A 27660-nucleotide genomic window follows, 5' to 3' on the forward strand; every position below is an offset into this window, starting at 1 on the left:
ATGTTTTATACATGAAAAACTGATAACATCAAGTTCTGTAGAAGTGTTTGTATCAGCAAGAATCAATAAATTAGGTAATAAAGTCTTGTCAGCAATGATACTCCTGTTCATCTAACTATATCAAATCGGTTCATGTGTACTACTTGTTAAATGTTTGAAAATTACTGACAACTTCCATACATGTGAGTTTGATGTCCAAAAAAGGTGAAATCATATGGAAAACACTTGCATCAAAGACAGCCCAAAAAACTTGCAGACATGCACATATTGCAGGTAAAAATATAAAAATATCATTGGTGTAAACTGGTGCAAATAAATGACCGATTATACTTTATATTAAACAACATGTACATTGTATATTTTACAAATATCCCAAGGGAAACAACTGTAGTACTCCCTGGTATAGGACACCATGTAGTTGTTTCATGTATACTGTATACATGTTAAAATATGAACCAGTATTACAATGGCTCATTACAGAAAACCAAATTGGACACAGGAAGTACCAGCTAATCACATATATTTACAGAATGTAACTCTCCTTTCAAACAATTAATTAATTGCTTAAAACATATTTTTCAACAGTTCTGCATTAATAATAGTCTTTGAGACAACATAAATCAAATGAACAAAGTGAAACAAATATAAAAACATATTCAGCAAAGAAAATTCGAAGTGTACAAAAGTTACTACAAGTAAAAAAGGAAACACCCTAGAACATTTTAAGTCTGTACAATTTGGTGTTATTAATAAGAGCAAAGACTTTATCTGCTTCTAAAATGTTGGGAGGTCTGGCATGCATGAGCAAACAATATATTACTGGCTTTTGGGACAAGTGAATGGATTTTGGCAAATATAAAACAATATCATTTACATAACAATGAAATATATCTTCTTGTACATCATCACAGAGATTTCATTAGAAGTATGGCTATCAATGATCCAGATACAAGACCAGTTGTCAGAAATGTTGACATCATAGCACCAGTGCTCTCTGCTTTTTCTGGTGGTACACGCCTGTAAAATGACAAAATATGACAAACATAAAATACCGAACTAATTAATAGGATCAAAAGGAATATAAACAACATAAGAGAATTTCTAAATGAACTTTGGCATATGAATAGATAAAAGATGTGAATAAAAGAATGAGAAAAAATACATATATCTCAAACAGTATAACTGACAGTAATTTATACCCCAAAGACACTGCTTTGACAAAGGTATGGTAAAATGTTGTTATTATAACCTTTGATCTCCAAATGTGACCTTAACTTTTGACGTAGTGACCAGGTTTGAACACTCATTCATCCTGAAGAGGTTAATAAATTGAAGCTAGTTTTATGAAAACTCCTCACGTGGTAAAAAATGTAAGATATAAATCTGATGCAAAATACAGCTGTTTGATCTTTGACCCATAAATGCGACCTTGACATTTAGACCTTGTGACCTGAATTAAGAATGATTCTCGTTACATTTATGTGTAAATACTTGAAAACCAATTAAACAGTCTAAAATAAAGCAATCTGACCTTTGACCTGCAATATGACCTTGACATTTGACCTAGTAATCTGGGTTCTGCATGTTGCACTTTGTCTTGATGAGGTAAACAACTGATGTTAGTTTTATGAAAGTCCTTCTAGTGGATATAGTGCATACACAAAGTTAAGCTATTTGGCCTTTGACCTTGACTGTAGTAACAAGGGTCATACCAGTCATATATCATCACAGTGAACATTTATGTGTAGTTATTTGAAAATCCATCAAACTGTTTTTGAGAAATATCTCCAGAAAGGAATAATGGTATGTGTAACTACAATATAACCCACAAATACTTTGTATCTGGGAGTATAATGAGTGAATGAATAGAAGAATAAGAAAAACTGACACTTTAAGAAGCCAACAATTATTTGCTCTTTTTAGGATTAGCTACTTTTTTTTTGATTTTGTTTTTGATGGGTTTAATGTCGCACCGACACATGATAGGTCATATGGCGACTTTCCAGCTTTAATGGTGGGGGAAGACCCCAGGTACCCCTCCGTGCATTATTTCATCATGAGCGGGCACCTGGGTAGAACCACTGACCTTCCTTAAGCCAGCTGGATGGCTTCCTCACATGGAAGAATTCAATGCCCCGAGTGAGGCTCGAACCTAGATCGATGAGGGGCAAGTGATTTGAAGTCAGCGATAGCTAATTCTTATCCTTTCCAGTTTAGCTGTATTAAATAAAATAATGTGTATGTATACAATACAAACCTTGGACCATACATCATAGCTAATGTCCCGAAGTAGCCATTGGTGAGTCCAAGTAAAAGTATAAATACAACAGGGAATACATCACTGTGAAACATCATAGGGCTAGTTCTTGGCTGAGCATTACAAAACATCAGTAGAGGTATAAAAACAACACGCAACACGGAAAACACCAACAATATATTTGACTGTCCATACTTTGGCTGTAAAATAAATATACACAGATTTTCAACATAAAGAAAATTATGAAAATTAACATATGAGATGCAACTGATAAATCAGTTTTCAGTGAAAGTAAAGTGACCAGCCAACATCATAGAGACATGAAGGCTTTTAGGCTTGAGAAAAGCCTCTCTGATCATCTTTTTTCCACACAGACACACACAGGCATTCACCTCACACAAAGATACACAGACACACCTATCTTGCACACAGACACCTACCTCACACAGACACAAAATTTGCACACACTTCATACACAGACAAACACCTTGCAGACAGACACACATCTCAAAAACAGACACACATGCATTGAACAGACACCTTGCACACAGACATACAAACCTCAGACACAGACACACACCTTGCACACAGACACACACACACCTCCCACAAAGACACATACCTCACACAATGACAAACATCTTGCACAGACCTAAGAACATCACTTAAAAGGCTCCCACATAAATCAATTCAGAACAAATTGAAGTTCAAACCTATTTATAAATGTGAAGTATTAAGCAACAACATAAAATTTGACTGAATAAGAGTATTTAGGTTATTAAAGTAATTATTCTGAAGTTCTGCCACTTTTATGTACACAATATAAGACAGTTACTTAATGAACATAGATATGTATGTGATGTAGATAATGGTCACACTTACCCACTGTACAGAACCTGCTACAGATCTACCGCTCCAATCTCCACAGTTAAACAAGAGAAAACATACCAGGGCAGAGAAATATTTCTCTGAAATATAAATATTTACAGTTCATATGTCGAAAAGGGGAGGTCAATAATACTCAGATATGGCAGCGTACCAGTACAACAGAAAGCATGATAGCCTACTTACAGTCAAACTCGCTTTATACGAACTCATCCGGACCTAAGAAATATGTTCGTATCAAACGAAATTCGTATTAATGAATGTATGACCAGATAATTTGTCCGAGTAATTTGGGCAGTATCACCGGTATCATCGGTGAATAGATTCCAATATTATGATACATGAAAGTAGTTAATAGTTTTAAACTGATTAAGTTAATTCATTCAGATAACATTGAAATTACTCAAGAAAAGTCATACTTAAACAGGTAAAACTGTATTGATTTAAATTTTAATGTGCGGTCGAGGTCAAGAGCGCCAAATTATATCCGCCGCCAACATTAAAGCTTGTACTAATAACTAATGTTGGTCGCACCCTCAGATAATCAATAAACGTGTCAAACGGTCTGATTGTCACTTTGATAATCGGTCCGTAATTAGCACGTGACGCAATCAGTGCTCGCGCGGCACATGCTTTAATGTTTGCAGACAGCTGACTGCAATGTATTAAACATTTTTGACTGGTTTCCAAATGTTTCTGACTGGATCTAAATCATTGCGACGGGGATCCACTTCTTTTATTTAGAATCCGACGGATGGTTTATTTCAAAAGGTTATGTTTGAACACGGTAAAAAACAAATGGTCACTGCATTTAATCAAAGAGCTATAATTGTACTGAGACATCACACGGAAAACCGATAAAAAATAATTTTTATAATTACTTGATTTGAGAAAATTACATGATTCATTTGTTGGGGCTCCAGTTGAAACAAGTGCAGAAAATCGTCTTTGCAACCCGACTGTACAAAAAAAAAAAATGGACTGGCAGACACGAATGAGAAAGAAAACCGGAGCGGCGCTGTTTATTAAATCGGTCTTTTAAAAAACGTTTTAAAATGAAATTTTGTTTACATCAGAAGAGAACATATAACTTTATAAAATGTAGTTGCTTACTGAAGTACAATGTAAGTGAAATGCGGCCAACCCGCGTGACCTTTTGGTACTGTACATGTGGGAATTTACATAACGTACACATTCGGTCCGCGGCAGAGTATATCTTAAAATACTGAGGCTGTGTAGCAGAGAATATGTGTCGTGTAATTCACTTCGACGCATTGTATTTTATAGAATTCCGTCAAAGAATGAGGAAACATCACAAAGTATATGCCGTGGATACGGTACCTTAGTTCCGTGCGTTGGGCCCGTTGGCTTTTAGACTTGTTCCGCACGCGGTGTCAATGCCTCGGCAATTTTATCCTTGCAAGTATTTTCTCGAAAAAACATCGAAATTTAAACAAAGTAACGATCACACATAACGCTGAACAACTGTCTTCATTGTATGGTAACTCGCGGTGACTGGTATCTCAGTTTTAATGCATGACATGCTTATTTCTTTACTCTGTCACGTTTTACAAAAAATGTAATATTGGGAATGCCGTGGGTGGGGTAGCGCCGATGTCAGGATTTTCGTTTCGGACCGATTGAGTTATCAAAATTTCCGGAGCCCTGTGTACTATATAACAAGCATTCTAAGAGGTATAAAAGTTTGTATATTTTGGAAGACACAGCCTACCTGTATCTACACTAGAACGTCAATAATGTGTATAAAATTATTTACACCTCTTACAAATCTTGACCTGTTAATTGATTAAATTATTTTATATTGACATGATACATAAATGACCGAGTGTTTGTTTGTGAATAGGTGTGAACTACTCCATTGTCCAATTACCAAGCGGCACAAGTTTGACCATATTATTATTTTCAACACATTTTATAACGGCCCCACTTCTAAAATTAATTCGTATCAAAACATGGAAAAGTATAATATTTAAGCTTATTGGGACTTCCAAAATGTGTTCGTATCTACCGATTATTCGTATCAAGCGAGTGTGCTATTACCGAAATAATTTTACAAAGAAAATAGAAGGACTCGGCAGGGGAATTCGGACTTTGTTCGTTTAATCCAAAAATTCGTATCAAGCGAGTTCGTATTAAGTGGACTCGACTGTATATACTGAAATATTGTTTCTGATAAATGTTGTAGCAGTTTTTCTTAAAATAGAAAGTTTTTTTAAAAATGAACCCTAGAGGAAATACCAGACTTTGAAGTCGAAAGGACGATTATGCATATAATACAAAATTTACACAATGGTTAAGACATTTATTATTTAAATAAAGACCAACACTGCAGACATTATCATTTCTGTTTCAGTTCTATCCTAGTGTACTTTTCCTACATATACATGTATGATTTATAACTTTCTTAAGAAATACAATCATATAACTTCTCAGATAATGAGTTACAGGCTTTACAACAAAACTTGTATCATTGCTATCTTCTTTAATACACAAGCACACAGTTTGTATGAAGAAAGGGATATACATATGTTACCACTCTGAGGATGTTTTCTTCACTGACAGTACTGATGAGGCCAGTACAGGGACACATGATAATGTGACATTATGACGTACTCTGGGGGCATTTCCTCAACTGAGACTATTAACAAGGTTATCACAGGGACACATGATAATGTGAAATGTTCACAACTGACGCCTTTGCGGGCATATCCTTCACTGAGACAATTAAAAAGCTTATTACAGGGGGGACACATGATAGCGACTAAAATATGTTCATACCTGACCACTCTGTGGGAGTTTTCTCTACAGAGACTATTGATTAGGTTATTGCAGGGAAACATGATAAAGTGACTAAAATATGTTCAAACCTGACCACTCTATGGGAGTTTTCTCTACAGACACTATTGATTAGGTTATTGCAGGGAAACATGATAAAGTGACTAAAATATGTTCATACCTGACCACTCTGTGGGAGTTTTCTCTACAGAGACTATTGATTAGGTTATTGCATGGAAACATGATAAAAGTGACTAAAATATGTTCATACCTGACCACTCTGTGGGAGTTTTCTCTACAGAGACTATGGATGAAGTTATTGCATGGAAACATGATAAAAGTGACTAAAATATGTTCATACCTGACCACTCTATGGGAGTTTTCTCTACAGACACTATTGATTAGGTTATTGCAGGGAAACATGATAAAGTGACTAAAATATGTTCATACCTGACCACTCTATGGGAGTTTTCTCTACAGAGACTATTGATTAGGTTATTGCATGGAAACATGATAAAAGTGACTAAAATATGTTCATACCTGACCACTCTGTGGGAGTTTTCTCTACAGAGACTATTGATTAGGTTATTGCATGGAAACATGATAAAAGTGACTAAAATATGTTCATACCTGACCACTCTGTGGGAGTTTTCTCTACAGAGACTATGGATGAAGTTATTGCAGGGAAACATGATAAAGTGACTAAAAACACAAAACATACACTGAGACCTTCTTTCCAAACCTGAAATACATATATTTAGATACATTAATTTAATGTTACACCTACCTCAAAAATGGCAGTATTGTTAGGTACACTTGAACAAACTTACTCAGAACAATAAAAGTAATTCTTTTCTGTCTGATGTCAGACAAAATGTTGAATTATGTAGTCTTGAACTTTCGACTTTAAAGCGTTATTACTTTATTAGGAAATCAAAAGTGGTTATTGTAAACCGAGTTTGTTTCTACAATATCAAAACAATTAATGTTTCACTTTAGTGTTGGTGACTGACCTTTTTCAATATATTTATATAGTAAGAACAACCATGATCTGGATCTATGTAATTTACATCATCTTCATGAGAATTGACATCTATGGCTATAGTGCTTCCTGAAATCATAAAAAACAACAACATTTAACAGCCAGTTGATAGTATTTTATCTTTAACACAGAAACAGCTTACTGTTATTTCAAGGTTAATACTTGAAAACTGTAAATATTACTTCTAGTGTGAAATAAATTCCCTGTAACATACTGTGGTCATTAAATTCTAACCTGGATCCATTAATGATTCATGAAAACATGGTACGTCTATACAGTGTGCTGAAACTCAACATATTCATCCTTCTTGCAGTCAGTAGATTGAAACTAAATAATGTTTAATCTTCAACAAAGACTTCCAAGTAACAAAAGTAACTTGATCAATGCTCCATAGCAAATATCAGATAGAGAATTTCACACCAATGAAGCAATATATACACATGCCATGTGTTTAATAAACATGACTTACCTATTTCTAAAATGTGGTATTTAGAATAACCCTGAAAAGAAAGTAAAATCACTACATGTATTAGTTAACAATGTGCAATAATAAAATCTAAGATTTTTCTGTATTTTAAAAGATAAATAGAAAGAAAAACATATTACAGTGGAACCTCCCTAATCTGAACCCCTCTAATCCAAAAACCTTTCTAAACTGAACGAATTATTTGGTCCCATTTTTTCTTATTCATTCTCTATTGTAAAAATACTAGGGATGGGAACGAATATTCGAAAATCAGTCGAATATTCGAATATGAAATTAAATTCGAATATTCGTAAATTATTGTTTTTTTGTTTTTTTTCAAAATGAGTATCATTGATTTTGGGCAATAATGTATAATTGGCAGGGGCCACCGTTACTGATTTACAGTTTGCAACAGGCGTAAATGTGTCAGATGCATGTTAAAAATTGTCCAATTAATAAGATAACTGCAATGCATAATTAGCTGGGGTCATCGTTACGGATTAACAGTTTGTATAAGGCGTAAATGTGATACCTTTTATCTTTTGTTCTTTTTATTAGCGCCTGTTTTATGTATCAAGTTTTAGAATTTTTTTTCTTCAAAACTAATACCAAACTTGTTATTGTCGATCTTTTTACAATATTTTGTATGACATTTCAGACAGTCCGCAGAATCGGCTTTCATCCGAATTCGAAATAAATTTTGAAGTAGTTTATAATAAAGCAAGAAATAACATATGATTGATGCATAAGATCATGTTGAATGAGGTTTAAGTCTGCCATACTTGCTTTTTACTCGCCGATTGAAAATTTTCAAAATGGCGGCAGTAGTACAACAGAGCGACACGTGCTTAAATGGGACAACCTGCTACTTTTAGATAAAGTTGCGACGGTCTAAGTTATAATAATCGATTTGATTTTTTTTTGTATCATTTTTAAAGTAAAACACTGAATTAGTTAAATATGTTCATGATTATTCTGACAGAATCGTGAAATAAAACCTTAGGGTCGGCGGGTTAGGCCTTATTACGTACGATGATTCACGCTTTATACAAAGGAATACAATGTGTACATGCCAATCACTTAATAAGAATTTAAAGCATCGATTAAAACAAACCAAATATTCAAATATATTCGAATATGGCAAATCGAATATCTGAATATTGATTTCAGTATTCGATCCCATTCGTAAAAAATACCCTTCTAATCCGAAACCTCTCTACTCCGAAAACTGAACAAACTATTGAGATTTATATATCTAATTACATTAAAATCTACCCTTCTAATCTGAACCTGGTTAATCAATGTATCTATGTAAATCTTGCTCACATTTTGACATTTTTCAGTCCGTTTACAATTTCAGCTATTACTCTTTATAAAGGTGTCAACATCAATAGGCCCCAACACTGGTAATCAAAAGTCATGTCAGAGATTTGCTTTGTACATCCATGCAATAAGCACAGGTGTGAAAGAAGCAAGTTCAAATAGTTTGTTCGAACAGAAATAATGTAAGAACTAGAAAATGCTTTTGTAAAAAAGCGCATGTCTCCCCCAATGCAAAGTCCTATAGGCAAGAAGCTAATAGGGGTCAGGAGCGAAGTCAAAGAGACACTGATGGTTGGCTGCAATAGGGATCATCTACTTGGCATGTCCAGTCATCCCGCAAAATTTCAACACTCTTGGCCTAGTGGTTCTCAAGTCACTGTTCAGGCTCCTGTGACCTTGACCTTTGATCAAGTGACCTCAAAATAAGCAGGGGTCATCTACTCTGCATGTCCAATCATCCTATTAAGTTTCAACATTGTAGGTCAAGTGGTTCTCAAGTTATTTCCAAAAAAATGATTTTACATGAACAGGCCACTGTGACCTTGACCTTTAATAGACTGACCCCAAAATCAATAGGGGTCATCTACTCTGCATGTTCAATCATCCTATGAAGTTTCAACATTCTGGGTCAAGTGGTTCTCTAGTTATTGATCGGAAATGGTTTTCAATGTTCAGGCCCCTGTGACCTTGACCTTTGACGGAGTGACCCCAAAATCAATAGGGGTCATCTACTCCAGCAGCCCTACAACCCTATGAAGTTTGAAGGTTCTAGGTCAAATGGTTCTCCAGTTATTGCTCGGAAATGAAGTGTGACGTACGGACGGACGGACGGACGGAAGGACGGACGGACAGACGGACGGACAGGGCAAAAACAATATGTCTCCTGGGGGAGACATAATTATAGACATATGTGCAACAAGTACTGCCAATGTAATAGATCCTATTAATCTGTACTTTCCTCAAAATTGTTTGTGCAATTTGTTTATTTAAACACTGAAAGTGGTACTAAATCGGATCATTACAATAACCGGTCAAGTAAAATATTCTCCTTTAAGCTACATTCTGTGAATGTAGGAGTGGTGAAAAAAATGTTTACAAGCGATACTGAGAAGTTGAATTAACATGAAATTTACATTACACTAAAGCAATCTACATGCTGCTAATAATTTGATTATTTTTATTAGTCTGTACACAAAAAGATAAATTTACTCTTCATGTGTAACAAACAACATAATTTTTCGTTCTAAAATAGAAACCTTTCTAATCTGAAAACCCCTCTAATCTGAACTTTTTTCTGGTCCGAGCATGTTTGGATTAGACAGGTTCCACTGTACACTACCAAAAATCAGATGCTGCTGCACTGAGTATTTGAAATCATCATGTTTTATTTAAGGTAAAGAACTTGTAATGACACTTGGAATTTCTGATATTTCCATTTGATTATGTACTTTTGTTATGCAAAATGACATTGCTGGGATGTAAAAGTAGCTGAATACACGCAAAACATTCCATAAAAATCTTAGAATGCCAAAATTTGCATACAGAAACTATACCATTTGCCAATTATCATTACAGGTCCATTATGATTGCATTATTACTACCTTAATTATTATACATGTACATGATATTATATATAAACTTATTTATACTATGTCAAAAATAAAGCGCCTTCGAATATGCTTCTAAAATTTCCGATCAATTTAAGTTTCAACCACATCATGCAAAAGCTAAAGATATCTTTATCTACAAAATACATGGTACAGAAAATATTAACTTACTATACAGTACAGACAACCATAGCCTATAAATGTTAGCACAGCCATAAACACCGCAAACATGAAGAACACGAGGCCGCTGTCTACGACATGTGACCCGATGGCCAGAGTGACTAGATTAGCAACTGCTGCAAATACTCCACCCATAGCTTGCCCTGTCATTGTCGCCTGAACATACTGCGAGGGAAACAAACTCGCCAGACCAAACAATGAGGCTCCCAGTATAGAACCACCAGCTGAAATGTGTATACAAATACTGGTCAAGCAATTTCAAACATATTCTTCAGGTACATATGAGCCGTGCCATGGGAAAACCAACATAGTGGGTATGCGACCAGCATGGATCCAGACCAGCCTGCGCATCCGCGCAGTCTGGTCAGGATCCATGCTGTTCGCTAACAGTTTCTCCAATTCCAATAGGCTTTAAAAGCGAACAGCATGGAGCCTGACCAGACTGCGCGGATGCGCAGGCTGGTCTGGATCCATGCTGGTCGCAAACCCTCTATGTTGGTTTTCTCATGGCACGGCTCATATATAGCAGCAGGTGCAGATCTTACTGGAGTCAAGATAAAATGGAAATCTTTATAATGATAATAGTTGCACTAAAATCATAATTTGTACAAATTTCCTCCTTAAGGTCAATATGAAAATGCTATACTATAAACTCTTGTCATAGATGTTCCACATTCTGAAATATTGAGTTTTCTTCAGTTCTGCTAAAAAAATAGTGAAAGTTAACTACTGAAACTATAGTAGCCATATTCATTGTTATTATGTATGTACAAAAGAAAAAGTATACATATCTTCAAAGATTGATAACTGCTTTTATTCTATATCTATTTTATCTATCCAATCGCGAACGTTCATTTGCAACATGTGACCGTACAATATATTACGGTATTTGGATGCATGTGCATACAAAAATCCTGTATTTTCTGTATTTGGACGGTTCAACAGTCCCATGTTAAACATACGATAAAGCCCGAAACGCGTGAAAATGTTCCGAATGTAAATCGGATGAAGAAGGTGCTCTATGTACAGAGTTTGATTATGCGTCTTGAAATCTGGATTTAATTTTTTGTTTGTTTACAACACAAAAAAAACGATTCAAGGAATAACAATGCTATCTGAGTTAGATATAAAAACCTTTGTCAATAATCAAAAACTTAAAAATACAGTAAAAAGGATCATCAGATGTTGGAATATTTGAAAAGTCGCTAAAAGAAGCCGTTCCGGACGAAACTTAAAAATTGGTATCAGCCCTGACTGTCTAAATAGCTACCGCAGCAGTTTTTATTTGACGGTTAAGAAACAAAATGGAGAAGATTATGAATGGCAGCGGACGGGCGGTCAGCATCCAAAACATGTCTGCTCTCTAATTCAGTTTTCAACTTGCTGACAATGTTTGTGGGCATTACATCTCGGCCAATTTCGATTACCAGCCAAATTGTACCAGGCACCCTCTGATTATAGTCCTTGAATTACTCGAAAAACGGGGAATTTAGCCTTGTCTGCTCTTTTAAGTCGAACAGTTTTCATCCGATCTTCACCAAACTTGCTGACAATGTTTAGGGGCATAATATCTCAGCCAAGTATTATTACCACCCAAATCGCCAAATGGCTGTTGTAGGGAGGAAAGCTGGGAAAAACTAGAAAAGGCAGGCATACAATATTCAGTGAAACATTTTTAATTTAAACTATTATTACAGTAAGATAAAATAGATATAGAATAAAAAGGTTATTTAACAATGCACTGTACAATACAAGACATATTTGGACTCGTACCCAGCTGAGAAAACCATACTGAACTCGCCTAGCGGCTCGTCCAATATGGTTTTCTCAGCTGGGTACCTGTCCAAATATATCTCCATATTGTACAGAACAATGTTAAATAACCTAATAGTATTACAATAATAAAATTATTATATACAATACACCTTTCCACAATACGGTTTGATAATATAAAGGATGTCAAAAATGACATGGTCCCCTTTTTAAATGCATTTCTGTGTGAAGTTGTGCAGCATGAAATTGGAGTATACGTATCAGGTTACTGGAGGGTTACAGGTGTCTCAGGTGTATGTATTGCAATAAATAGGATTCTTTATATAAAAATACAACTTATATTTCAGGTATCATTCTGGATTCTCATAAACTATTCTTTCTGTATGTGCTTGGTGCGATGTAAAAATGGGATTGGAGGAAAGGAAGGGCTATAGTTGTATATACCCTCAACCATTATTCCATTCTTCCTTCTGTTCTGAAACATGTATTCTGCTTCAGTATGTTAAATGAAACTTTTACTGAAACTCTTGTATAGTAACTTACAACAATAATTAACAGTGCGACAAACTGGGGAGTTTAATGGAAACTATATGAAGATCCATTTGAAGCATGTAAAGCCATCAAGAGACTTTTTTTTACCTGAGTTAGTGTATGGTAGATGATGAAATAAATATATTGTTTCTTAACAAACTAATCTAAAACTCATCAAGTTTTATTCATTCTGTGGTAACTATTTTGCCGCAGCAATTGAAAACAGAGGCAATAATTACATCCATGACAAAATTCTGAGAAACTACAGGCACAATATTTCTAAAATTTGACAGGAAACATATCTTAAATACTTACAGCTTATTAAAACTGCTGTTACTAAGGTAACAGAAAAGAAAGCCGACTGCCCTGAAATATATAAAGCATCACATTTTCATTTACGCTCAGAAATTTTTAAACAAGTAAAAGCATCTAAATCCATGTGATAACTTTAATATTTAATATTAAACTTTTTTACATCATTTTCCTTCTGTTTCAGCTACACTCTGGTCTTGGCAAGTCTTTCTATTGTTTAATCTGCTTTTTTTTTATTGATATATCAGGTATATTACCAAGTCCACAAAAACTGCATATCTCAACAAAAATGGTTAGGTTAAGAACTGTTGACTTCTGTTTTACCTATATGCAAAAGGATAATTATGATTATATTTTTTTTCATTCATAGTAAATCTGAGAAATAATTTATCTAAATTTAAGAAATACTTAACCATAAAAAGGAAAAGTGGAACCGATGACCAAATGCTGTAATTTCATTTTACTTCAAATAAGAGAAGAGAATTATACATACATGTATCTGTGTCTATTTTGACAAGACTAACAGTAAGCACAAACATCAGTATAACCAACACCAGAGAAAATATCATTCTTGTCTTCAAACATATCCTGAAAATTTAAGACAGTAGACAACAATATGTTGTATGCTTTAAAACAAAGGAGTCTGAGAAGAGATGTATATATCCAGGGTTAACTATTTACCACCCTTAATAAATATTTTTCACAAAGAACGTTATCATAATTTAGCATCTTGTTCAGATCAGCTAATAAATCTGTGTTGCAGGCAAGCAGAGATTGCTTTAATGGCCTTCTTTTTTTTTTAAAAGATTAATGCTCTTCAAGACATACTAGCTGTTACAAATCACAAGCTTTATAAACAACTGACATAACTACCAGGTATTACATGTCTTGGTTATATTTTCTTGCTTTTGTCATTTACTAAAATTTGAACAAAAAATAATTGTGAGGAAGACTAAAATCAATAAATATACAAAAAACTGACAAGGATGCACCTTTAATGAAGAATAATTTTAATAATTTTCAGATGATAATCCAGATATAAGGTATTATACTTTTTAAAAGCTCAAGGTGGATATTTGTTTCACTTACCGCTGTATAATAAGTGCTGTTATAAAGTTAAATGCGAGGTTTGGTATTGTGTTAGCCACAACCAGGTAACTCTCAAACATTGCTTGTAGTTCTGTCTCATATTGTGGGTCCAGATATTCTGATTCTGGCTGTGTAGTGTTGCGCAACTTGTACTTGAAATACTAAAAGCAACAAGCAATATTTCATATATCAGTGGCCAGTGTGTCGAATGCGATTCGAGTTCTTTTTCATATTTTAAATGAAATTTAACAAGAGTTTTCACATGACACACTAGTAATAAAAGGTGTAAATTTCATAAAATACTTCTTCCAGTGTTTTGGCCATTGTGTCATAGTGTATAGGTAATGATGTACAACAACAGCCTGAAGTTTAATTCAAATTCTTTTAAATAAAAAAGAGATACAGAGCAAGTGCATCATGAAATATATTAGTTGGAGAGTTATGAAACTTGTGTCATACAATGTGGGTGATGATGTTTAACTATAACCTTCAGTTTTCAGAATCAAACTAGAAAATGCTTTTGTAAAAAAGCGCATGTCTCCCCCAATGCAAAGTCCTATAGGCAAGAAGTCAATAGAGGTCAGGAGCGAAAGTCAAAGAGACACTGATGGTTGGCTGCAATAGGGATTATCTACTTGGCATGTCCAGTCATCCCGCTAAATTTCAACACTCTTGGCCTAGTGGTTCTCAAGTCACCGTTCAGGCTCCTGTGACCTTGACCTTTGATCAAGTGACCTCAAAATAAAAAGGGGTCATCTACTCTGCATGTCCAATCATCCTATTAAGTTTCAACATTGTAGGTCAAGTGGTTCTCAAGTTATTTCCAAAAAAATGATTTTACATGAACAGGCCACTGTGACCTTGACCTTTAATAGACTGACCCCAAAATCAATAGGGGTCATCTACTCTGCATGTTCAATCATCCTATGAAGTTTCAACATTCTGGGTCAAGTGGTTCTCAAGTTATTGATCGAACTGGTTATCAATGTTCAGGCCCCTGTGACCTTGACCTTTAACGGAGTGACCCCAAAAACAATAGGGGTCATTTACTCTGCATGAACAATTATCCTATGAAGTTTCAACATTCTGGGTCGAGAGGTTTTCAAGTTATTGATTGGAAATGGTTTTCCATGTTCAGGCACCTGTGGCCTTGACCTTTAACAGAGTGACCCTAAAATCGTTAGGGGTCATCTACTCTGCATGACCAATCATCCTATGAAGTTTCATCATTCTGGGTCAAGTGGTTCTCAAGTTACTGACCGGAAATGGTTTTCCATGTTCAGGCCCCTGTGACCTTGACCTTTCACAGAGTGACCCCAAAATCGTTAGGGGTCATCTACTCTGCATGACAATCATCCTATTAAGTTTCAACAATCTGGGTCAAGTGGTTCTCAAGTTACTGACCGGAAATGGTTTTCAATGGTCAGGCCCCTGTGACCTTGACCTTTAATGGAGTGACCCCAAAATCGATAGGGGTCATCTACTTTGCATGTACAATCATCCTATCAAGTTTCAACATTCTGGGTCAAGTGGTTCTCTAGTTATTGATCGTAAATGGTTTTCCATGTTCAGGCCCCTGTGACCTTGACCTTTGATGGAGTGACTCCAAAATCAATAGGGGTCATCTACTCTTTATGATCAATCATCCTATGAAGTTTCAACATTATGGGTCAAGTGGTTCTCTAGCTATTGATCGGAAATGGTTTTCAATGTTCAGGCCCCTGTGACCTTGACCTTTGACGGAGTGACCCCAAAATCAATAGGGGTCATCTACTCTTCATGACAAATCATCCTATGAAGTCTCAACATTCTGGGTCAAGTGGTTCTCTAGTTATTGATCGGAAATGGTTTTCAATGTTCAGGCCCCCGTGACCTTGACCTTTGACGGAGTGACCCCAAAATCAATAGGGGTCATCTACTCTTCATGGCCAATCATCCTATGAAGTTTCAACATTCTGGGTCAAGTGGTTTTCTAGTTATTGATCGGAAATGGTTTTCAATGTTCAGGCCCCTGTGACCTTGACCTTTGACAGAGTGACCCCAAAAACAATAGGGGTCGTCTACTCCAGCAGCCCTACAACCCTATGAAGTTTGAAGGTTCTAGGTCAAATGGTTCTCCAGTTATTGCTCGGAAATGAAGTGTGACGTACGGACGGAGGGAAGGACGGACGGACGGACAGGGCAAAAACAATATGTCTCCTGGGGGAGACATAATTATTCATTGTCAGGCAAGTAATATTAGGGATAGAGCCAAAAAACTTTAACCTGAAATTTTTAGTACATGGCACTTCATTGAATGACACATAAATAATAACAAGAGGACCATGATGGTCCTGAATCGCTCACCTCTTCCCACATGACCCAGTTTTGAGTATGACGTCGTTTTTTCTATTATTTGACATAGTGACCTAGTTTTTGAGCTCATGTGACCCAGTTTTAAACATGACCTAGATATTATCAAGATAAAAATTCTGACCAATTTTCATGAAGATCCATTGAAAAATATGGTCTCTAGAGAGGTCATAAGGTTTTTCTATTATTTGACCTATGGACCTAGTTTTCGAAGGTACGTGACCCTGTTTTGAATTTTACCTAGATACCATCAAGGTGAACATTCTCACTAATTTTCATGAAGATCTCATGAAAAATATGGCCTCTAGAGAGGTCACAAGGTTTTTCTATTTTTATACCTACTGACCTAGTTTTTGACCGCACGTGACCCAGTTTCGAAACTGACCTAGATATCATCAAGGTGAACATTCGGATCAATTTTCATGAAGATCCATTGAAAAATATGGCCTCTAGAGAGGTCAAAAGATTTTAATTATTTTAGACCTACTGACCTAGTTTTTGACCACAGTTGACCCAGTTTCAAACCTGATCTAGATATCATCAAGATGAACATTCAGACCAATTTTCATACAGATCCCATGAAAAGTATGGCCCCTAGAGAGGTCACAAGTTTTTTTTTATTATTTGACCTACTGACCTAGTTTTTTAAGGCATGTGACCCAGTTTCAAACTTGACCTAGATATCATCAAGGTAAACATTCTGACCAATTTTCATGAAGATCCACTCAAGGGTATGGCCTCTAGAGAGGTCACGAGGTTTTTCTATTTTAAGACCTACTGACCTAGTTTTTGATCGCAGTTGACCCAGTTTCAAACTTGACCTATATATCATCAAGATAAACATTCAGACCAACTTTCATACAGATCCCATGAAAAATATGGCCTCTAGAGAGGTCACAACGTTTTTTATTATTGACCTACTGACCTACTTTTTGAAGGCACGTGACCCACTTTCAAACCTGACCTAGATATCATCAAGATGAACATTCAGACCAACTTTCATACAGATCCCATGAAAAATATGGCCTCTAGAGAGGTCACAAGGTTTTTCTATTATTTGACCTACTGACCTAGTTTTTGAAGGCACGTGACCCACTTTCGAACTTGACCTAGATATCATCAAGATGAACATTCAGACCAACTTTCATACAGATCCTATGAAAAATATGGCCTTTAGAGAGGTCACAAGGTTTTTCTATTATCTGACCTACAGACCTATTCTTTGATGGCACGTGACCCACTTTCGAACTTGACTTAGATATCATCAAGATGAACATTCTGAATAATTTTCATGAAGGTCTTATAAAATATATGGCCTCTAGAGAGGTCACAAGGTTTTTCTATTTTTAGACCTACTGACCTAGTTTTTGACCGCACATGACCCAGTTTCGAACTTGACCTAGATATCTTCAAGATGAACATTCGGACCAACTTTCATACAGATCCCATGAAAAATATGGCCTTTAGAGAGGTCACAAGGTTTTTCTATTATTTGACCTACTGACCTAGTTTTTGAAGGCACGTGACCCACTTTCGAATTTGACCTAGAAATCATCAAGGGGAACGTTCTGACCAACTTTCATGAAGATCTTATGAAATATATGGCCTCTAGAGAGGTCACAAGGTTTTTCTATTTTTAGACCTACTGACCTAGTTTTTGATGGCACGTGACCCAGTTTCGAACTTGACCTAGATATCATCAAGGTGAACATTCCGACCAATTTTCATGAAGATCTTGTGAAATATATGGCCTCTAGAGAGGTCACAAGGTTTTTCTATTTTTAGACCTACTGACCTAGTTTTTGACGGCACGTGACCCAGTTTCGAACTTGACCTAGATATCATCAAGATGAACATTCTGACCAACTTTCATAAAGATCCCATGAAAAATGTGACCTCTAGAGTGGTCACAAGCAAAAGTTTACAGACGCACGGATGGACGACGGACACCGCGCGATCACAAAAGCTCACCTTGTCATTTTGTGACAGGTGAGCTAAAAACAAGGCAGTCTGAAAGACAGCTAAATCCCCCGCCACTGGTATGGATAGTGAAAGGGTACACCTTTGACCTTGAGCTGTGACCTTGAACTGACATGGCTGACCCATGAATTCTGCACATAGTCTAGATGAGGTGATCATTTGAACTATGTTTCATGAAAATCCTTGAAGGGGTTTAGGAGATACAGAGCTCAAACCTTTGACCGTGAGTTGTGAGCTTGACCTTGAGTTGACATGGCTGACTCATGAGTTCTTGATGAGGTGATCATTTGACCAAAGTTTAGTGTAAATCCTTCAAGGGGTTTAGGAGATACAGAGTGGACACAAAATGGAAGGCTCAAACCTTTGACCCTAAGTTGTGACCTTGACCTTGAGCCGGCATGGCTGACTCATCAGTTCTGCAAATTGTCTTGATGAGGTGATCATTTGACCCAGGTTTCATATGAATCCTTCAGGGGGATTAGGAGATACAGAGCGAACACAAAATGGAAGGCTCAAACCTTTGACCCGGTGTTGTGACCTTACTCTGAGCCAACATGGCTGACTCATGAGTTCTGCATATTGTCTTGATGAGGTGATCATTTGACCCAAGTTTGATGAAAATCCTTCAAGGGGTTTAGGAGATATAGGGTGGACACAAAATGGAAGGCTCAAAATTTGACCTTGAGTAATGACCTTGACCTTGAGCCAACATGGCTGACTCATGGATTCTGCACATCGTCTTGATGAGGTGATCATTTAATCTAAGTTTCATAATTATCCTTCAAGAGGTTTAGGAGATACAGAGCGGACACGAAATGTTAGGCTCAAACCATTGACCTTGAGTTGTGACCTTGACCTTGAGTCAACATGGCTGACTCATGGATTCTGCACATCGTCTTGATGAGGTGATCATTTGACCCAAGTTTCATGACTATCCTTCAAGGGGTTTAGGAGATACAGAGCGGATACGAAATGGAAGGCTTAAACCTTTGATCTTGAGTTGTGACCTTGACCTTGAACCGACATGGCTGACTCATAGATTCTGCACATTGTCTTGATGAGGTGATAATTTGACCAAAGTTTCATGAAAATCCTTCAAGGGGTTTAGGAGATACAGAGCGGACACGAAATGGAAGGCTCAAACCTTTGATTTTGAGTTGTGACCTTGACCTTGAACCGACATGGCTGACTCATGGATTCTGCACATCGTCTTGATGAGGTGATCATTTGACCAAAGTTTCATGAAAATCCTTAAAGAGGTTTAGGAGATACAGAGCGGACACAAAATGTTACGGAAGGATGGAGACCATTCCTATAACCCCCAACACTTGTGGCAGGGATTAATAAAACATGATTATGCTCCATATCATATAAAACATGATTTACATGATGTATGGGTCAAATGATGCATAATTCATGTGACATATGGTTTGCAATAAGCAAAATCACATAAAACATGGTCCGCATGACGTATAGTTTGCATGACATTACTAAGATGACCTATGATTTACATGATACACAAATCAAATGACACATGACTTGGAACATGATTTACATGACACATGATCCACAATACATGTGATTCAAATGCAACATGATTTACATGGCACATGGTTCATACAATGCAAGACATTACACATGATTCAAATGACATAAAATCTGTATAATTTACATGACACATGATTCATAAGCACATCATTCAAATGATAACTTATTCTCATGAAGCATGACTTACATGACAAATAATTCACATACCACACAATTTCGTAACACATGAACATGATACACATGATACATTATATACGATACAACATACGAGCCACATGACAAATGGGTCACATGGAACACAATTTACAAGAGACATAATTCATATGGAACACAATTCAAATGGTAAGTGATTCTAATGAAGCATGACTTAAAAAGACTCACCAGATACATGATATCTGTTTTCATTCTACTGTAAGTAACATTAAGGAAAATTCACTCAGGATTACAAACAATTTTTCTTCACTTCTCATTTTCTGTATAAAATATACCAGAAACGTGTATTAAAGACACATTTAAACATTAAATGTAAAATGACCTTTAAAAACTTCACCCTTACCTCACTAGCCGTAATAAAGAAATTCCAAGGCGCCAAAGATCCAAGACCCAGCAAGTAAAATATCAAGTAAACCAGGTGAAATCTGAAAAATAATTATATATGCATATTTCAGTTGTGGATAAGAAAATGGGGTTTCTTTAACCTGCTGAATTAGTAAAATGGGCAGGTACATCATTCAAACTGGGCAATACCATTTATTATTCAAAGGGGTGTTCACTGAAAATTTAATGACTGAATAGCGAACAGTGAAGACCAAGATCAGCCTGCATGAACATGCACTGGTCCCAAAGGCAGAATAACTTGAAGTTAATTGTTAGAAGATAAATAAAAATTCCCTGCCTACCTATCCAATTTGTACCATGACAGAGGAAACAAAGACATTTTGAGGTTGGCCTCTCTGTGAACAACTTGTGTTCAAATCAGCTAACAGTCTGAATCTATATCATCATCCCTAAAAGTCTGAATCTATATATATCATCATCACTCTATCATCACCATCCTTTTTACATTCTCACTCTTAAAGCATTTGTACATACCGTATAAGTACTTATTTCTGCGGGCTTATTATTCTGCGATTTTTTTCAAAAATGAGGTGTTATTAAATTTCTGCGTACCTTATTTCTGCGGTGTCTTCCTTCTCACGTTGATTGGATTTATTTCTGCGGTTCTGTATTCACCGGTTGTTTCATTAATTTCAAATAGACAGGTACATATTTTGTTGTTATTTTGACAGTTATGTTGGCTTCCAGATTGAAAATAAAAGTTGAAGAATACTAATGTGGCATCATCATCATCACATAATGTTGAGTGTTAAATCAAAACGCAAGAAAACAGTCATTTTATAAATACAGTCATGCCAAACAGACATGAAAAATGCTTGAATCTATATTCTGCAAACATTCTCATCTGTGCATTGTAACGGTATGATATTTTTTGTTAATCACGCCTTTTTCAAGTCCCATACAAATAACGATAATATGACCATCACCAAACGGATTGGTTAACAATAGACACAAAGGATACAACGGATTGTGTTTGTCACATAATTTAAGAAAACTGAAACGGGCAGCTGATTGTTCAATAGTGAACGAAAATCAAAACAAATTCGATGTTTTTATTATGTTTATTCAACAACAAAACAATAATAAAACAGTTCTATTATATTACCGTACTACTAAATTTTTTAAACTTGCTTCGTCGGCCTTCGGCTACATGCAGGACAAAAGCGGATAACACTATAGGACACTGTCTTATACTTAACCGGACTATAATGGCGGCCTGTATCATCGGATCGCGGCATGTCAGGATAAAATTTTCTGCGGATTTTAAATCTGCGGTCTTGTTGTCTTCCGCAGAAAACGCAGAAATAAAGTTCCCGCAGAAAACAGTGCTTATACGGTATTCCTGTAAATAAATGTAAGAAAAAAAAGTTGAATTGGTTCTGCAATTTTTACTGTTATTAGCTATTTAATCTAAACTCCATCAAATACAGTCTAGATAGCTTCTGGTTTCTTAAGAAACTTGTTTTTCCTGCTGACTGCACCTTTTTAGTGTATGTTATTGTTTGATAAATACTTGACGAAAGATTGCTTTACCTGTCCCTGGGTATAGGTCCATGAACTTGTGGAAGAAGTGGATCTTCTGAGGTATCCATTCTTTCAACCTTCACAAGTCCCCCTCCTTACAATCTTTACTGTAGCTGTATGAAAATCATCTCCTGTATCAAAGCAGACAAAGAAAAGTAAATCAGGTCAACATCATACTGGGCATCAGTGATCATAATGTAGTAGACATCCGCAAGGATATGTTACCAGAAGCCTTGAGAAATTCCCTTGTATAAAAAAGCAAACTGGCAGGAAATAAAACAGTCATTAATTGACTACCACCAGGTTATGACAAATGAAGGCAAATACTCTGCACTAAACACAGAAGAGTTATGGCAAAATTTCTCAAATACCCTAAACAACCTTACAGAATTTAAAATGGATTCCATCCAAACAGTCAACTATATGAGATCACCTTCCATGGGTCAATCAGGACATTAAGAAACTAATCAGAAGTTTTAAAAAGGTTAAAAAAACTAGCTCATCTTCTGATCGAAAGAAATTTCTAGACTTAAAGCATCTAGTGCGGAAAAAGGTCAAACAGGCTTATAGCCAGTATCTTGAGCACATCCAAAACTTGAACAACACTGATGCTTCACTCCCAAATAAACCAAATACTAAGAAACTGTACTCGCTCATTAAACACTCGGGACAGGAATCTGCCTCTATCCATCCCTTTAAGTATGAAAATAAACTCCATCTGGATGATCAAGCTAAGGCAACAGTACTGAACAAACAGTTTCAGTCTGTTTTTAGCCCCAAATCACCACTAAACCTTGCCTTGCTCAGCAAAATGAAACTAACTCCAGATGGTAAATCAGTCCCTACTATGCCAGATATTAGGATAGGCACAAATGGTATTGAGAAACTCCTAAGCAACCTGAACCCCCATAAGGCCAGTGGTCCTGACAAAATCAAGCCTATAATACTTAAAACACTCTCTGTAGAACTATCCCCCATCCTTGAGGTCATATTCCAGAAATCCCTGGAGGAAGGATCACTTTCATCCCAGTGGAAATCCGCATATGTTACCCCCATTTTTAAACAAGAGGGCCAAGATGGCCCTAGGTCGCTCACCTGAGAAACACACCATAACCGTGCAAACATGTTTGACCTAGTGATTTCATGGAAACAAATATTCCGACTAATTTTCATTAAGATTGGACCACAAATGTAGTCTCTTAAGTGTAAACAAGTATTTTCTTCAATTTGACCTAATGACCTAGTTTTTGAGCCAAGATGACCTACATTCGAACTTGTCCTTTAATTCATCAAGACTATCATTCTGACCACATTTCATGAAGATCAATTGAAAAATCCAGTCTCTATTGCATACACAAGGTTTTTCTTTGATTTGACCTAATGACCTAGTTTTTGACCCCAGATGACCCATTTTCAAACTTGGCCTAGAATTGATCAAGGTAATCATTCTGACAAAAATTCATGAAGCTCAATTGAAAAATACAGCCTCGTCTATCGCATACACAAGGTTTTTCTTTGATTTGACCTAGTGACCTAGTTTTTGACCCCAGATGGCACATTTTCGAACTTGACCTATAATTCATCAAGGCAATCATTCTGACAAAAATTCATGATCAATTGAAAAATACAGCCTCTATCGCATACACAAGGTTTTTCTTTGATTTGACCTAGTTTTTGAACCCAGATGCCCATTTTCGAACTTGGCCTAGATTTCATCAAGTTAACCATTCTGACAAAATTTCATGAAGATCAGTTGAAAAATACAGCCTCTATCGCATACACAAGGTTTTTCTTTCATTTAACCTAATGACCTAGTTTTTGACCCCAGATGACCCATTTTCAAACTTGGCCTAGATTTCATCAAGGTAATCATTCTGACAAAAATTCATGAAGATCAGTTGAAAAATACAGCCTCTATCGCATACACAAGCTAAATGTCTGATGACAGACAGACAGACGCCGGACATCGAGCGATCACAAAAACTCACCTGAGCAGCATTGCTCAGGTGAGCTAAAAAGGTGATAGGTCAAATCCAGTAAATTATAGGCCAACTTCATTAACATGTGTCCTATGCAAAGTTCTTGAACACACTGTTTCTTCATCTGTTAAGCACTTTACCAACCATGGTATTCTGTATGACCTACAGCATGGATACAGGGAAAAAAGATCATGCATTACTCAATTAGCTATGTTAGTAAATGAGCTGGTCACTTCAGTCTACAATAAGAAACAAGTAGATCTTATACTACTGGATTTTAATAAAGCTTTCGACAAGGTTAGCCATGAGAAAGTCCTAAAAATGCATGAATATGGAGTCAGAGGTAACACAGTAGTCCTAAATTGCACTTCCTCTGATGCCATCCCAGTATCATCAGGTGTCCCACAGGGGTCTGTACTTGATCCTCTGCTCTTCCTAGCTTACATAAATGACCTCCCACAAAACGTCAGTTCCAAAGACCGTCTGTTTGCAGATGACACGGCAATATATCTAACTCTGTCATCTGCATACCAATCTGTCACTCTCCAAAATGACCTAATACTTCTAGAAAAGTGGGAGATGGAGTGAGATATGGAGTTCAACCCCTTAAAGTGTCAAGTGATCCACGCCACTAGAAGGAAACATCCTATCCCTACCCAGTATTACCTACATGGAGTCCAACTTGAATCGGTCAGCTCAGCTAAATACCTAGGCATTGATATCTCAAATGACCTATCATGGGACAATCACATAAACAGGTCAATCAAGAAAGCTAACCAAACTCTAGGGTTCTTACGAAGAAACATTAAGGTCAAATCCCAACCCATTAAGACCATTGCTTACCAGACTCTAGTCCGACCCCAGCTCGAATATGCCTCCGAGGTATTGACCAAATTGAAAGCGTCCAAAGGAGAGCCGCCCATTGGATCAAGACCGACTACGGCCGTACTTCCAGTGTAACAGATATGCTACACTCCCTAAACCTTCGTCAACTAGATTTAAGGTGTATATATTCTAGCTTATCATTCTTCTATAAGATTCATCATGATCTGGTTGCTATCCCAATCGCAGATTACCTGACCCCAATGACCCGTTGTGTCCGCTATGGCCAATCCCTAAGTTATAGGTTAATTACTGCAACAACTGACTATTACAAGTTTTCTTATTTTCCGAGAACAGTGTACCATTGGAACCGACTCCCCCGTGTTGCCCACCTCCCTACCCTAGAGCAGTTCAGTGCTGCAGTATGCAGCCTTAACATGTCTCGCCCTAGTTATCCTGCAAATTCAAGTTTTAACCTTTTTATATCACCAAAGTTATTTTTAGTTTCTTCCACTCTAAATTTTTATCACTATATCCCAAACAAAAAAAATTTCTAATAAACACTATAAAAACACATTATAAACACTTTCAAAACCGCTTTTTTGGTGTTTGTTAGTGTGTTCCATTAGTGATCCATTGAAACAATCAAGAAATGGTTGCAATGGATCGCTAACGGAACGTTCCATTAAATGGATCGCGATTTTGAAGTGAGTTATTAACTTTACAGAGCCATGTCAGAAGGCTTTCTCCTCTTTTATCAGGAAACATATGGTTTTAATCCATCCAATGTACCGTAACAGCAGATCTTCTAGTTGCTATGGTTATGTTATGTAATCTCATCTAAGGTATAATATAGAGGGACAGAAATTAGTGCATTTTGTAGGTTGTAAGTGTAAGGGTTGGACATATGGATTTACTGAAGAGAAAATGGTGGTTGTTATTTCATTTAATTTCTATGATTTACAACTAAAGGTATTTTCTTAATACATGTACTTACAATTCAGTATAAATAAATGCATGTTAACATTGTGATTCTTTATAGATTTCATTGTATGTTAGAATTCAAAGATTTATCAAATGCATAACACAATAGTTTTGAAATGCTGATTCAAATGACCTATATATTACTTTCTTATATTGAAACTAGTTAATAAATATATGTTTCTCTTTGTCTATCTATATTTCACAAAATTTAAGCTGGAATTTCTGTTAGCTGCATGATTTATCAAATGATTTGTATAAAACTGCATTCAAATGATTATGAAAATGTTGAATGCTTCTATATATACATTAATAAATTAATATTTGAATAATTTTAACAGAAAAACCTTTTCAACAGTTACTGCATATCTCTGCAAATCCAGGCTATATATATATCCAGTCACATAAACAATTTGCCAAAACTGAATGCATCAGGTTTCAATTAAATACAGCCTGTAGTTAGGAATTTATCAGTTTGATGAAACGCATTCCATTGAGTGATCTATTAAGCGATCTATTATATATGCGTTCCATTAAGCGATCCATTATGCGATCCATTATACGATCTATTATGCGTTCCACTGAGCGATCTATTGTGCGCTCCATTAGCGTGTTGTTAAATGACACATTTATGTTAATTAGCGATCCATTAGCTCATTTGCATGTGAAATAGGAACACGGTTTTGATGGTGTTTATTGGATTAACAACTCGCTTACGGATCATGGTTTTAGTGGTGTTTATTGACAGTGTTTATTGGGCCTTTTTTTTTTGTTTGGGATTCTTTCTCTTTTTGATTTTGACGCACAAAACATCTATGTTCCCGCAAGGGGTTTGACGTCAATGGCAGATAGATAGATATCTAAACAATAGAATATCCAGTGCTGTATAAATACATCCTGTCTTACAGTTGTTTTATTTTTCTATGTTTTCGTGACATCTTTGCACCCTTATAGTATGTGCAAGTTGTTGATATATAATGATACAGGATTTCTTATTGTGTTTGTGTTCTGTATGCCTTCAGAACCCTCTGTTGCCATCACAAAGAACAACTTCACAGGGTGTCTTATACAGGTTGACACATGGTCATGCGATAGTCGGAAATCGAAGGTTGGGTGAAAGATGTAGATGTAAGTGTTCAGAATGAGTTATTTAGGCTTTGTTTACAGGAAAATATTGACCTGTGCAAAAATTATCAGAATATTGCGACACGCACACAATTAGTTGGACTATTAAATGGGGTGACACTTTGTAAAGAAGCAAAACTGAATTATGTGACCTATGTCTTATCTTCAAAGCACAAGTGTGCTTTGTTTCCAATTGTGAAAATGTGTATGAACACAAGAGATTTAAATGCATGCATAGGTCGAATAATATTAAGTACGAATCACGATCAAAAATTATTTCACCTTTATAATACTTAACAATTTTGCTCTTAGAAGTAAAATTAAAACGACAACAGAGAAATTTATCCTCACCTGTATGTACATTTTTCGGCAACTTATGAGTAATATTTTTGTGACTTTCTCAATTTTCGCAGGAAACGGAATCTGTCATTTAATCGCGCATGCGCGGTAAAACCCACGTGGGAAATGGA

General features: G+C 36.1%; 1 protein-coding gene across 1 annotated transcript; it reads right to left on the bottom strand.

Annotated features, from left to right (window-relative positions):
• Positions 1 to 27660, bottom strand: LOC123543493 (equilibrative nucleoside transporter 3-like). The gene is made up of 13 exons (XM_053542405.1): positions 27542 to 27660; positions 22293 to 22414; positions 20698 to 20779; positions 14262 to 14422; positions 13666 to 13760; positions 13176 to 13226; positions 10548 to 10780; positions 7450 to 7480; positions 6952 to 7049; positions 6569 to 6680; positions 3140 to 3225; positions 2258 to 2457; positions 1 to 1017 (listed from the first exon to the last, which is right to left on the bottom strand). The coding sequence occupies exons 2-13, from the start codon at positions 22349 to 22351 to the stop codon at positions 906 to 908; spliced, it is 1320 nt and encodes a 439-aa protein (XP_053398380.1). The 5' UTR covers positions 22352 to 22414; positions 27542 to 27660; the 3' UTR covers positions 1 to 905.

Source organism: Mercenaria mercenaria, chromosome 1 (assembly GCF_021730395.1).
Source record: "Mercenaria mercenaria strain notata chromosome 1, MADL_Memer_1, whole genome shotgun sequence".
Lineage (NCBI taxonomy): Eukaryota > Metazoa > Mollusca > Bivalvia > Venerida > Veneridae > Mercenaria > Mercenaria mercenaria.